Source organism: Muscardinus avellanarius (assembly GCF_963383645.1).
Source record: "Muscardinus avellanarius genome assembly, chromosome: 1".
NCBI lineage: Eukaryota > Metazoa > Chordata > Mammalia > Rodentia > Gliridae > Muscardinus > Muscardinus avellanarius.
In genome coordinates, this window is record NC_137786.1 from 222,097,147 (window position 1) to 222,112,758 (window position 15,612).

At 37.2% G+C, this 15,612-nt stretch overlaps 1 protein-coding gene across 1 annotated transcript; it reads right to left on the bottom strand.

The window, feature by feature from the left end:
- Positions 1-2,004: 2,004 nt before the first annotated feature.
- On the bottom strand, positions 2,005-15,612 carry LOC308259757 (uncharacterized protein; the record flags this gene model as incomplete). The annotated part of the gene is made up of 3 exons (XM_080691011.1): positions 2,005-2,965; positions 8,338-8,560; positions 14,676-15,612. The coding sequence occupies 3 exons, from the start codon at positions 15,610-15,612 to the stop codon at positions 2,005-2,007; spliced, it is 2,121 nt and encodes a 706-aa protein (XP_080547137.1).

A 15,612-nucleotide genomic window follows, 5' to 3' on the forward strand; every position in this document is an offset into this window, starting at 1 on the left:
AATAATGACATTCATCAGCTTTAGGACTTCAGGAAGGGTATAGACAGATATATTTGCACTTCCTTTCCTTCTGATCCTTTCTCTTTCTCTCTCTACATGGGTCAGCACACTCCACCCATTGGTCTTTTATAGTTCTTTGAAACTGCTATGGCAGTTTCCTGCATTAGAATTTTCTCTTTCTGGAATCTTCATCTAATTTTTATATGACTGTATTCTTTCAATTATTTTATCTATTACTGGTACTTATCATTATTATTAAACTTGTCTTACTTGAAATAGCTGGAATTTCAGGGTAAAAAACAAACTCTTCTTTTCTCAGGTGTTTATATCTAAATTATTGGGAGTCTTTGTGAAACATGATACCATGTTGTGTTGTTGATGGAAATGCTGATATACAATTAAAGATCAAAATAAGCCAGGCATGGTGGCGCACGCTTGTAATCCCAGTACTTGAGAGGCTGAGACAGGAGGATCACACAGGTTCAAAGCCAGCCTCAGCTACTTAGTGAGGCTCTCAGCAACTTAGTGAGACCTTGTTTCTAATTATATATATATTTATAAATTATATATGTCTGAAGTGTAGCCCAGAGGTAGAAAGCCCCTGGGTTCCATCCCCAGTACCACAAAGAAAATAAATAAAGTTCAAAATATTCTTTTTTTGTTAGCCTACATCACTTTTAGTACTACTTTTGTGTGCCAATATGATTAGAATCATATATGGTCAAGTATAGAAATAATGTGATCATAATTGATTATGAGGCAGGGTGGTGATGAATGTGCATCAAATATATAGATCTGATTATCTCCAAAATAAAAATACATGATTTAAAACATGTTTATATAAGACTAAAAGTTACAAGGTGAGAAACACTAGATCTAACTTTTTTCCCAGAGAATATGAATTTAAAAATTTCAGGTACCATTAAGAAAACAATATTTCTTTCCTCATTCCTGGTACCCAGATAAGCGTGACAGCTGATAAGCTAAGCTGCTCTAGGTCAATGATATAGGTGGATTCTGAAATTTTATTTATTCTTATAAATATTCACATAGTCAGAAGTGATTAACAAATTACAAAGATTATAAAGCTCTTCCTCTTCAACTGGGGAATATCACCACTCTCATTATTATAACATTGATTGTTTTCCTCCCTTTGTGTATTTCCAGCTCCCAAACTCTTCCCAGGCCTCCTTCTTTTCCTTTATAAAGAGCAGTAAAAAATACACTAGAACAGCAGAATGGAAGATACTGCCAGTCACATCCACAGAGAAGGCTCCTACCTTCTTCACCATTAACAAAATTTTGAGAGACTTTTCAGGGAAGGTCTATGTTCTCATTGTACTTAAAATATTTTTTATCATAATTTGAAGGTCCATCAACGCAGATTTCCTCAATAATACAGGCAGAGTTCCACCGTAGAACTTTCTAGAAACATCCTCTTTAGTCCTTAGGTTGGCAACACATTCTTTGCTTCTTATGGATTGCTTTTATGATTACATTCACAAGAGACTAGAATAAAATCTGAAAAAGAAACTAGCATAAACATATTTCATGCATAATCATTTTGTAATTAGTGAGGTATAATATGTAACATATATAATAAATATATTAAAGAACTGAAATTTATTATGATTTACACACATATACATATACATAGATCCTGTTTGCTTATCAAGAATATTTTAGTAGCCGGGCATGGTGGTGCACACCTATAATGCCAGTATTTGAGAGGCAGAGACTAGAGGATTGTAAGTTCGAGATCACCGGCAGCAATTTAATTAGGCCTTCAACAATCTATCAAAACTTGTTTCAAAACAAAAAATTAAAATAAAAGGGGTGGGAGTGTAGTTCAGAGATAGAATGCCCCTGGTTTCATTCCCTAGTAACACACACAATCACACACACACACACACACACACACACACACACACACACGCACCAATATTTTATCTTTCTAGTCCACAAAATAAAACCTAAATTGCTAGCGACTATACATTAGAACCCTCATTTATCAACTAAAGTCCATACTTTGCTACACCACAATTTTCTCATGGCAGTTTTCACTTCAGCATTTCTAAGTGTATAGATCAGAGGGTTGAGTAAGGGCGTCCCAATTGTGTAAAACACAGCCACCATCTTGTCTATTGGAAAGGTGGTTGGTGGGCGTGTGTATATAAATATACATGGACCAAAAAATATGACGACCACAACAAAGTGGGAGGTGCATGTGGAAAGGGCTTTTCTCCTTCCTTCTGCACTATGGCTTCTCAAAGAATATAAGATTATAGCATAAGAGATAATTAGGATTATAAAACTCACCATGCATATGGCCCCACTATTAGAAACAACTAGCAAATTTATTACATATGTGTCCATGCAGGCAAGTTTCAACAAGGGCTGCAAATCACAGAAGTAGTGATCGATCACATTGGGGCCACAGAATGGCAATCTCAAAGCCAGGAAAATCTGTGCTGAAGAATGGATGCAGGATCCCACCCAGGCCAGAATCACTAACAAACCACAGACACGCTGGCTCATGATGGTTGTATATTGCAGGGGTTTACAAATGGCCACATAGCGATCCAGAGCCATGAGGATGAGCACAAATATCTCCATGCACCCAAAGAAATGGGCCATAAAGACTTGAGTCATGCATTCACTGTAGGAAATAGTCTTTTTATGAGAAAGGGCATCCATGATCAATCTGGGGGCTGTGGTTGTGGAGAAGCAAGCGTCAGCAAAGGACAAGTAGAAGAGGAAAAAGTACATGGGACTCCCAAGGGTCTGGCTTGCTTTAATGGTCACCACAATGAGAAAGTTCCCCAACAGAGTCATCAGGTAAAGAATCAAGAAGATCCCAAAGATTGCTTTCTGCTTTCTGGCATCTTGTGTAAGCCCAAACAGAATGAATTCAGTCACAGTGTTATTAAACATCACCATATCAGTGGCCATAGACAGGATGCAGCTGACAAATGTTTAATCTGCACAGAGAAGAAAAGAAAGGACATCTTGAGATAAGTGGGATGATAACTGATCCTTGGGTTTTCTCCCATGCTCTGTTATCTCCAAACCACTATGGTGGGATAAAATCATCTAGTTTCCTTTAAGATTGAAGAAACTCAGGCATCTCCAAGTTCTAATTGTTGACTCAGAAATGCAATGGACTGGACAAAGCATTTTTATTTTGGGAAATACGAAAATAAAATTTGTTCTTATTATTACCTCTACATATTAGGCATTATTTTAATATTTTATATTCCTCATTTATTTTATATTTATAGACTAATTTGTGATCAATGTTCAATATCCAAATAAACAACAAAATGTGAGAAGATATATTAGAATATCTTTCTAAGTTAATTGAAGCTAAACCTTTCTCTCCAGACAACCACTTTGCTTTAAATATGTACTTCCACGCCTGGCATGGTGGCGCACGCTTATAATCCCCGCGCTTGAGAGGCGGAGATAGGAGGATTGCTCAGGTTCGAAGCCAGCCATGCTGGCTTAGGAGACCCTGTTTCCACACGAAAAAGCATAAAATAGGTCTGGGAGCATAATCCGGAGGTATAAGGGCTTCCAGGAACCCCAGTAACACTGAAAATAATAAATAAATAAATAAATAAATAAATAAATAAACAAACAAACAAATAAATAAATATGTACTTCCAAGCTGGGCATGGTAGCCTATGCTTAAAATACAGTACTTGGAAGGCTAAGACAGGAGGATTGCAGATTTGTGGTCGGCCTCAACTACTTAGTGAGGCCCTCCACAACTTAGTGAGCCCTGTTTCAAAATAAAAAATAAAAAATAGGGCTGGGGGTGTAGCTTAGAGGTAGAATGTCCCTGGGTTCAATGCTCAGTAACTATAAATAAATAAATAAATAAATAAATAAATAAATAAATAAATATTTCAGCTATACTAATAAGTATATTTGCATGCAAATATTTTTATCCTTATTTTACATAAACATATGTCTAATGTAAGATGTTTTTGAAAAAAGTTCAAGCATATACACAGTGCTATTTTGTGATATGATCTTAGTTGATTTGAGAAATACAATTATATGAATATAAATTATCAACAGAATTTATAGCTTTCATACTTTTCTCTGAAAATGCTGTACTTTTGATAATTTTTAATTTTTTGTCATTTCAGTTTTAGCAATCTTAAGATTTTATTTGGATAGATAGTAATCTAACAAAAATAACTAAATTTATTATTACAAATTATAATTTTTACTTTTTTCTATGTATGCTATAATTTCTTTTTTTTTCTGTGATGTTTTTCCATTTCATATAGTTCAATTGAACAATTTTCCCATTTTTAGTTTATTTTTTAAAACACTACCAAAATTATTTTATTTTCCACTCTTTCACGATTATATTTTACATGAAATTCTGGATAAAAAATTATCTGGAATTGTGAAGAATGGAAAAACCATTCCTTTGTTTTTACCAACTTATGTAATGTTTTAAATAAATGTAGAAAAGTATGTTCATTATATAAGGCACCATGTTATTGACATTATAGAAATACACACTTCTATAAAGAAACAGGAACAGTTTTCTAAAGGTTATTGTGGTCAGAGAAAAATTCAAAATCATTTAGAGATGAAGTACAACTTTAATTGAGAGACTCCAGTTCCTAATCAGATTCTCAAAGATGCAGACGAAACCATAGAATCTGTGATTTATCTCAGGGGTTAGACTCAAACCCAACCCCATTGCTCACTAGCAGTCCGAAATTTATCAAGTCATTTGCTATTCATATATATATGTAAAATATAAAAAATAAAAATGTACCTTTTGGGGTTGCTATGAACTTAGATATTTCAGTACTGGCAAGACCTGTGGAAGGTGTGGCCATGCTCTGTGTGTGATTTGACAGGTTACTTTGCTTATAAATTTTCCTACTGGCTATTGAAGAGATACATTCCATTTTAAGAAACTATTATTAAAAAATGTTCATTTACCCACTCTAGATTTGTACACTGTTTTAAACATGATGTTCCTTTGCTGACTGGCTAAAATGCTATCAGTACTGTGAATCATACTGTTTTTTGTGGTGGTCAGAAACTAGGAATGACAGTTACATGTATATTTACTATATATGATAAGAATTAACAAAAAGTTACAATATCTTGCAAACAGGAAGATAATGATGAGAGGAAAATATAAATAGATCTTCTGCTGAAGAAATATGTGGAATACAGAGATTTGAAATTGTAAAGTTATGGATATTTTAGATGAGAGAAATGAAGCCAAGTTGGAATGGAAATAAGTAGAAAATGCTTTGTTTTGAGAAAATAGATCAACACAAATCATTAGATAGACAGACTTCAAAGATCTAGTAGATAAACTCAGAAAGTAAATAATCTTAATACTCAGAATGGGAACAAATCTACCATTTGATCCAGAAATACTTCTTCTGGCTATCTACCCAAAAGAAAGGAAACCAAACTACCAAACTAATGCATGTGTATCTATGTTCATAGCTCCACAATTCAGCATAGTCAAACTATGGAACTAGCCAAGATGTCCACAAATAGATGAATGGATTATAAAACTATGGGGTACGTACACAATGGAATTTTACTCAGCCATATGAAAAAAACACAATTATGTCATTTTCAGGGAAATGGATGGAACTGGAGGACATTATGTTAAGTGAAATTAGTCGCAAAAAATAAGAAATCGGATGCTTTCTCTAATATGTGAAAGCTAAGGAGAAATGGGTCAAAGGAGGAACTCTAGATGAAAAAGGAAATCTTATAGAGGAGCAAACAAGACACACACACATTGTGTGCTTTAAAGAATTTCATTCTTCCCCCTCTTATCCCCTCATTTAGATTGTCTTGTTTGCCCCAATAAGGCAAGAATGGGAAGGAGGGATGCGGAGGGAATGGGGTGGGAAATGGGTAGGGGCTACATGTGAGATGTGTACATGTATGTCCACATGAGTTTATTTACCCCAATATGATGTATGAATACAATGCACCAATAAAAGAATTTTTAAAAATCATCTTCATACCCAAAGTTCATGAAAGCCAGGTTATAAATTATGGATATAGCATCACTGGTAACTTAAAAAACTTGGGGTCATAAACCATGAAAACAGAATTTATTAATATTTATTCATAATATGGAACAAAATTGCTCAGAATTATTTAACAAATTTATTAATTATTTTTATGGATACAAAATTCTCACTGAAAACATTTGTTTTTATGTTCCCTGCACTTAGAAATTCACTAGAAATCATACGTGTAAATTCACAGGAGAAAAGTACAGACTGGCCCTGCAGGCAACCCAAATAATGATTCACCAGTGATTTTATACTCACCATTTCTTAAAGAAGGATCAGAAATGCTCCATCTCAACTATTCTCTGTGAGGGAAGGCAAAATTAAATCTTTCCTCAGTTTCAACTGGGTCATTTTTATACTAGTAAAGCATGGAATATAATTTCTTTTGCATAGTATTTTGCACGTAGATTCTGATATGTCTTGGGTAGACATATGAATGAGTATTTATTTATTTATTTATTATTTTTTGCTGGTACTCTGGTTCCTGGAAACCCTTCTCCCTCCGGGCTACACTCCCAGACTTATTTTATACTTTTTTATTTGGAAACAGTCTTTTAAGCTAGCGCAGCTGGCTCTGAACCTGCACGATCCTCCTGTCTCCGTTTCCCAAGCATGGGGATTACAAGCGTGCGCCACCACGCCCAGCGCATGAGTTTTAATTGTAAGAATTATTAGCTTATTACACCAGAAATTCAGACTGAGATTTTAAAAATACCAATGTTATAAATGTCCAGTCCTAGCATCTTCTAAGTAGAACCTCACAGGCCTTTATTAAAATGCTTATTCTATGTCTTCAGAAAGAGAAGGGCATATATTCAGCGACTCCATCATCCCACTTTTTGTATCCTCTTTCTCTTTGATACCTTCCTATCACTTTAAAAGAGAAAGGGAACACTTTAAAATACAGTGATTCATAAATATAATAAACTGAGTGCCAGTAGCTTTCTAAGTCCCTTTCCCTGTGCTTACCCTCTCTTCTTCCCCTTATTTTTCCATCTTATTCATCTTTTCCCTTGGAAATTGAATATTTATCAATTCTCCAGCCATGTCTGATGATTTCTGACTCTTAAATACATCCAGCCAGCCCCATTCCCTGAATGTTCTACATCTCTGTGTCTAGTGACTTATCTTCTATTATCTCTATTTCCAATTTTCTATGTAGAGAGCACCCAGTTCAAGTACCATTTCATCATCAAAGCCATCTCAGGTGTCCCCATGCCCATAATAACTTTCTTACTAATATACGTTCACTTTTAAAATGTCTGTGTGTAGCTGGGCGTGGTGGGCACACTTGTAATCCCAGCATTTGGGAGACTGAGACAGGAGGATCGTGGTTTGTGGACAGCCTCAGCTACTTAGTGAGGCCCTCCACAACTTAGTGAGACCCCGTTTAATAAGAAAGAATAAAAAATAGGGCAGGGGATATAGCTCAGAGGTTGAATGCCCCTGGGTTTCATCCCCAGACCTGCAAAAAAAAAAAAAAAAAAAAAGTCTGTGTGCATATTTATTGAATCATAAAATCCTTAGTTGATTTTTTCTCATCTTTGCTTTCAATATTTTTTATCTGTTTTATTTCATTATGACTCATAATTTTTCTTTGTTTCAGTTTGTACACTTTAGTAGAAGCTGGGAAATGAGAGCCTTAGACAAGAGGATTGTAGCTCCAACAAGTTAGCCACAGCCTTGGCAGCTTAGTGAGACACTGTTTCAAAATAAAATTGGACCGGAGGTTGTAGTTCAGAGGTAGAATTTCCCTGGATTTAATCCTCACTAATAAAGAGAAGAAAAAGGAAGACAAAATGAAAAAAAAAGAAAAAGAATAAGCTGAGAGATGGAATTTAGCAGAATAATTTTAGAAGACTGAGGACTTGAACAGGAGCCTTTGTGCTCCGTGGAAATCTCTAACATTCCAATCCCCTCTGCAGTGCAAAGCATCACACTTTGTCCTTCCAGACAGAGTCAGCATAAACTCAAGACACCATAAAGAGAAGCAAAGGAAACTATTGAAAGATTAGAGAAAGTTTAAAAAATAATAATGACAAAGAGATTGAAAGTTTAGATAATGCTAAGAGGAGTCAGAACCTGACAAAACAAGAGTTGGAAAAGGAAGAAGAATCAGAAGATGAAACAGAAAAATCCCATCATATAAGAATAAGCAAAGAACCAAAGATAAGGAGTATTTCTTTTGGGATAGCACTTAAGAATTTTGCTACTTTCTCCTCCACTTCTTATATTATCCCTTACTCTAAACCCCAGACGAGGATTTAGTGCCAGGATGGTAATAAATCCTAGAGTCCCGGTACTAGCTTTATCAGGATGTGGGCACTCAGTACTATCAGCATCAATGCAAACTGACTGCTTGTGATCAGTGTACAACGCTGTCCTTGTCTTGCCATCGATATTTGTATAAAAGAAGCTTGCAGGTAGTAGGTACCACACAACTGCCCCTTTATCTTCAATCTTTATCCAAGACACTGTCATGTTAATAAGAAGCCAGTGTGAACCATGGAATATTGCACTCTTCATCAAGGGGAAGATAGGCATCTAGCACTTTAGCTTTCTTGGGAGACAGAACCAGACGGACCTGATTGGAAGTGAAAGAAAATCTTTCAACTGAACTTGAAATTTACCTTTTTTTCTTGGAAAAAAACAGAAATGACATCCATTAAGGCGCATCATTATTTTCTCTTTTTCTTCTGAGTTACTTACTTTAAAGATGAATCATGTACACTTCACCACTACAAGTAAATCATAATTAGATTTCTCTATTCTTGCTTTCTGTTGCAGAAGCTGGGGAGAGAAGAAATGATACACAGACTGTCTTCCTGGAAGGCCTGAGTTATACTCTATGAACTTTCTGAAATATTGATAGAAGATATGTTACTTCTTTCTGCATAACTTTCTCAAATAATAATTTAAAAAATCTCCACTCTTTCATACAAAAGCATTTCTAACTCTACACCTCATTGTGATGTATAATTGCAATGCACCAATGAAAGTATATTTAACAATAGCTCCCTTACCTCAAAATATTTCCTTGTAGAACATGTGAATCAAACATCTTTTGTCCTCTATCAAACAGTTATAGAAATTTCATAAAGTTTGCAAACTCCTAGCCTATGTAGGGATGAAGGCCACACCCCTTTCTGCACAACACTTAGATAATTTGCTTAATGGGTTAAACAATTAATCCAGGGTCTTAGCAAAACATGGGCTAATTAGTCCTCGGCAAAACTGTCAGCAGGCAAATTCTGTTGCCTGCCTCTTCTTTGGCCTGTCCTAAGGGACACTGTTACTCTAGTTATCAGTATTCCACCCAAACATGATTTCAAAGGGAATTGAGATGTAGACCACTAGGTTACTAAAGTCTTTCTATTTTAAGATACTTTTTTTTGGGGGGGGGGTCTGGGGATGGAACCAAGGGTCATTTGACTCTGAGCCACACCTCCTGCCCTATTTTTTATTCTTTATTTTGAAACAGGGTCTCACTAAGTTCTGGAGGGCCTCACTAAGTAGCTGAGGCTGCCCAAACACTGCAGTCCTCAGGTCTCAGCCTCCCAAATGCTGGGATTACAAGCGTGCACCATCACACCTGGCTAAGCTGCATCGTTTTGAATGGCAGGCAGAACTCTGAGCCCAGTTAAAGATTCAAATATATATGATGTAACTGAATCCTAGCTTCATTGTTTGTGTTTCTGGGACTTTATGTTTCTTAACGCCTTAGCTTTAGGAGGTTGTTTAACCCATTTTCATTGCAGAGTTTAGCCTCTTTCTTCCTGATCCATTACAGTATTACTTGCCCCTAAACCAGAAAAAAAATGTGGTTTTAGATCATGAATAAGGATCACCACGGGTCCTGAAACCCCAGGTGTATGGCGTGAAGTATAATCATATACCCTGCCCCAGAAACAGCAACACTGCCCGTAGAGTCTTAAATGAGGGGACCACTCTACAAGTTAGAAACGTCTACCAGGTTGTCATTGATCTTATGGTAAAGCTCAATCCCTCTTTCTGAGAGCAGAAAGCCTTTGGAGACTGTATAGCTGCATGCTTAGTCCAAGAAAGCCTTTGGAATTGGAGGCAGGAGAATGTCATGAATAAGTCGTGCAAGCTTCTGCTGAAGGGTCTCATGGAGGCTAGCAAGGCCAAGGGTTTCAGAGAAACATCCTAGAGAAGAGTACACCCCGACACCCATTTTCTTTTTGTCGCTGTTACTAATATACAGAAAGAGTCTTGAGAAATGTGCCACTTAAGGTTTTCTGAGATTTAGCTTCCTTGTCAGTTAAATGGGAGTAGGAAGACATGTCTTTACAATGTTTCTGTGTAGTTTAAAAGATACAACATATAAATATAAAGAATTACTGGGGTAGAGGAGTGAAGAGAAATATTTTTGTGCTCTTATAGTCATCACTTATCTTTTTTTTTTGTACTGGGGATTGAACTCAGAGGCACTCTACCTCTCAGTTTCCACGTTATAGTTCCACTCTTTTTTATTTTGAAAAAAGCCTGGCTAAATTGCTGTGAGTCTCATTGAGTTGTTGGAGTTAACAACAGGTCTGTGGTCCTCCCAACTCAGTTTCCCAAGTACTGGGGTTATAGGCATGCGCCACCAGCCTGGCTTTAATATGTGTCTGACATGAGAAGTCAAGACCTAAATGAAAGTAAAATTACCCACCCAAGGTATCACATTTATTTAGTAGTATAACTAATCCTTGAGTTTAAATCTCCTAGTTACATGTCTAAAGCTCTTACATTAGTAAGATCTCTATGGTAATGTCCTAAGATTTCTAGACCTGGAAAACAAGAAGTCCCAACATGTGTATCCCTGAATGTGTGCTCAAAAGCGAGTTGGTGAGGAGGACGATAATGAAAGCTAAGTGATGTGAGGAGTACGGTTTTGAAGATAACAGAGTGGTAAGTAGCAAGAAAAGGGGAGATTTAGCCATGAAATATTTGGAAGGAAGAAAAGTCCATACCAAGGCCAAGGGAGATGTGCAAAGGCTGAGGCAAGAGATGCTTTTGTGTGCTCAGTCTAATAAAGAAGGTGTTCAATTCAACTAGAGGGCAGTGTGTGAGTGAGAATCAGTCAGAGCAGAGTGGCCAAGGTGACTCAGTTAATGTTGGAGGTGGCTCTAAGCGTTTGCCTGCTACTCTAATAAAATGGAAGACCCCCGTGTGATTTTGAGCCAAGTCAAATTAGAACTTGAGTTATGATTTAGTATATTCATTATCATAAATTAATTCATTAAAACTTGCCATGAAAAACTTAGTTTTTTTGAGACTTGAAATAGTCTTTATTTTGATGTCACTGAAACTATAGAATCACTTGCAGGGGAGAATTTTTTTTTTTTTTTTTTTTTTTTTTTGCGGGTCTGAGGGTAGAACCCAGGGGCATTCGACCTCCGAGCTATACACCCTGCCCTATTTTTTATTCTTCATTTTGTATTATTTTTATTATATTTGTATTGGTCATTGTAGTCAAACATCTCAATGGAATACAAGACTTGTGAGGATATACAAACACACATCACCTAATTAGCCTTTATCCAATCCCCATCCCTTTCCCTCCCCTCCCCTCAATCCCATGCTTGATTTAGTGATTGACTTTGATATATTTGTTTAAGTACATCATGTGCTTTAAAAAGATTCCATCTTCCCCCCTCCCATCCCCTCTGATAGGTTGCCTTAATTGCTTCTGCATAGGGCCCTTTCTTCAACTAGATTTCCTCCTATTACCCATTTCTTCCCCCTCCCATCCCCTCTGATAGGTCCCCTTAATTGCTTCTGCATAGGGCCCTTTCTTCAACTAGATTTCCTCCTATTACCCATTTCTTCCTAGTTTTTGCATATTAGGGAAAGCATCTAATTTTTTATTTTCTGTGATATTTCTCTGTGGATGCTGCATTGCAGGCTCTGAACCCACTCTTGAAGGCCCCGGCACTGGTCTTACCACTCTGCAGCCTCCAATCCTGGCCTCGCCGCACGGCAGGTTCTGATCCTGGCCTCACAGGCCCTGCCACCAGCTTTACCACACTGCAGGCTCAAATCCTGATTTCACTGGCCCCAAAATCGGCCTCACCGCATGGCAGGCTTTGATCCTGGCCTCGCAGGGTTTGACACTGGATTCGCCACCCAGCATTCTCCTACCTTGGCCTTGGAGGCCCTGGCACCAGCCTCGCCCCAAGGCAGGCTCAGATCCCTGCCTCAAAGGCTCCAGCAATGGCCTTTGCACACAGCAGACTCCAATCCCAACCTCTAAGGCCCCAGCAACAGCCTCACCTCACAGCACCTCTGATCTCAGCCTCTCTGGCCCTGGCACCAACTTTGCTGTCTGGCAGTCTCCTATCATGGCCTCTCAGGCCCCAATTCTGATCCAGGTCCTTGAAGGCCCCAACACTGGCCTTGCCTCATGGCAGGCTTCGTTATCGGCCTCGCAGACCCTGGCACCAGCCTTGACACATGGCTGGCTCCGATCCTGGCCTCGTTGGCCCTGGCACCAGCTTTGCTGCCTAGCAGGCTCTGATCCTGGCCTTGCAGGCCCTGGCACCGGCCTCACTGTGCATCAGGCTCCTGTATATGTCACTGTGAGCAGGTTGCCCAAAACTTAGTTTTTAATGTCTTAAATTGACAAAAAAAATTATATCTCTTATGTAGAACATTTGAATGTGGAACCATTTCATTCTTTTATGTTAGGAATCAGTTCTCTATTGACTTATTTTAGAAAGTCAAGAGGCTTTTTTTTTATAATCCTCACTTTTAAACTTGTTAATATGCTTCTGAAAATTCTTTCGCTAAATACTATAATTACAGTAGGGCCACTTAGTGTTAGCAAAACAGTTGCATTGCCTAAAAGCAAAAGCATTGGAATAGATTCACTAACCTTAAAAAAACCAACTTAGAAAATGAAATAAAAAGCTGAAACAATAACTAGTGGTGGGAAATTTTTGCAAAATTCTAATCATAAAGCTAGATGAAATGAAAAACATAAAAAATAAATTTTAGTGTTTTTTTTTCCTATGTTGAATACTATGCTTCCTTTTTACATTGAACATTATAACTAGAGGTCACAGTGAGATATCAAATCAGAAATAAATGTGTATTCGTCACAATATGTCCAGAATAATATTTAGATTTATAGTGTGTCAAAAGTTGGATTCAAAGATTCATAAAATAATTAAGCCAATGATACTAGATCTTCATTTCTCAAGCCAGTTTTTAGAAATAAGCAAATTACTTAACAATAAGAAGCTCTACATGAAAGAAAAAATAAGAAGTGGCTTCTTCTCATAGAAAAGCAGATGATAGTTCAGCAAGAAAAAATAGGCAGAAAAAATGCCTTGATCTTTGTTAAACATTTGTTCTGCTGTAGGACACACACTTTTTCCTGGTGATGTTTTAGACCTAATCTTAATTGTACATGCACTTGCCCCAAACACATCAATGGAATCTTATATATATTCTGCCATTATTTTGAGTGCAAAAACTAATATCATATACCCCTATACTTGACTTTTGGGCCTGGAAGGTTAAGGAAAAAATAAGATTATTACTTAATATTTTCTTCTACAATGAAAACTTAATATACATTTTGTTAATATTGTTAATATACATATTGTTAATATTTTTGTAAATTGTTTATGCAAATTTACCCCAAAAGATACTTAGCAATTTGAGACTAATAAACCTTAACTAAACAAGTGATATAGAATATTTTTCCAAATGTAAATACTCTCTGTATTGATTATTATTCAAGTGGATTTTCACTTGAGTTAAAAATTCAAAGTACCAGGTAAATTAAAATATTATTCTCATTTTTAATTTTTAAGATAAAAATTAATTAAAACCTTTTTAATCTCATATACCTCTGGCTTCTATTCTCCTTTTTAGGGGGAAAATATCAGTTCACCATGACAGCAGGTTTGGCATTAGCTTTGCTAGCAAATTGGACATGGACTCTCAAGAGTTTCTTCCTATTATACTCTTAGGATGGATGCTCAATACTGACTACTGTATGGAATTTTTCTTCTTTTCTTCTACCACAGCTGATTGGTATGCAGTGTTTACCTGACCAAGAAAAACTAATTTACTGGCAGGACAGGACCAAACAGATTGTATCTCTCAAATTTCAAGACATGACACAAATTCTGTAGTAGAGGGTAATGGTATCACCAAATTATGGAATTGTGTATAACAGGGAGACCTATAGCTGAGGTCCTGCAAATGCCCGGTTTTGTTCCTTTTTGGGGATCTTGGTTATTTTTTCTTAGTCATTAAGTTAAACACAAACTCTTTAACTCAAAATGCTTTTTAACCTTCTGCTTCTGATATCTAAGATATTTTTTTCTCTTCTCAATGGATAGAGTTAATTTCAAAGAGATTGATAGGCAATTTATCATTTTTTATTATTCTAAGTGAGCATAAAATTCTACTTTTAATTTGCATATGAGGATACTAGGTTGCCAACTTAGCTGAGGGTGAACATATTATATATTGTATTATCTCTTATAATGTATTCCAATATCAATCCACATAAAGCATTTAAGACAATTTGACTTCTTTCTTCTTAACTTTAAATATTTTTAAAAGTTTTATTCTTTTCATCAGACAGTACCGATAATCTCTTCCACACTTTTCTTATTGCTTTTTTCATGTCCTTATTCCTGAAAGTGTATATCAAAGGGTTGAGCAAGGGAGTTAGCATAGTGCAAAATATCGCCACAATTTTATCAAAGGAGAAGGCAGATGGAGGCCGTGCATACATGAATATGCACGGGACAAAGAACAAAACCACAACAGCAATGTGGGAGCCACAGGTGGAGAGAGCTTTCCGCCGTCCTTCAGAGCTGTGTGTTCTCAGAGTCAGCAAGATGACACCATAGGAGACCAGCAGCATGGAGAATATTATGATGCAGATAGAGCCACTGTTGGCCATCACCAAAAGGCGAAAGATGTGAGTGTCCATGCGGGCAAGCTTCAGTAGTGGGTACAAGTCACACATGAAATGATCCATGACATTAGAGCCACAAAAGGGCAGCTGGTAAGTAAAGAGAATTTGTATGGTGGAGTGCAGGAAGCCCCCTGCCCAGGCCACCCCCACCAGAATGCCACAGAGCCTCCGGTTCATGATGGTCGAGTAGTGCAACGGCTTGCAGATGGCCACGTAGCGGTCATAGGCCATGGCCGTGAGGATAATCACCTCCACCCCAGCAAGGAAGTGCTCAGCAAAGATCTGCAACATGCAGCCTTCAAAGGAGATGGTCTTCCTCTCAGACAGGGAATCTGCGATCATCTTTGGTGTGATGACAGAAGAGAAGCATGCATCCAGGAAGGACAGGAAGGCCAAGAAGAAGTACATGGGGGAGCCCAGCAGAGCAGGGCTGTAGACAATGGTCACCACAATGAGCATGTTACCTCCAACAGTTGCAATGTAGACAAACAAAAAGACTATGAATATTATTTTCTGAACATTTGGATTGTGTGAAAGCCCCAGTAGCATAAACTCAGTTACAGTGCTTTGGTTTTGCAT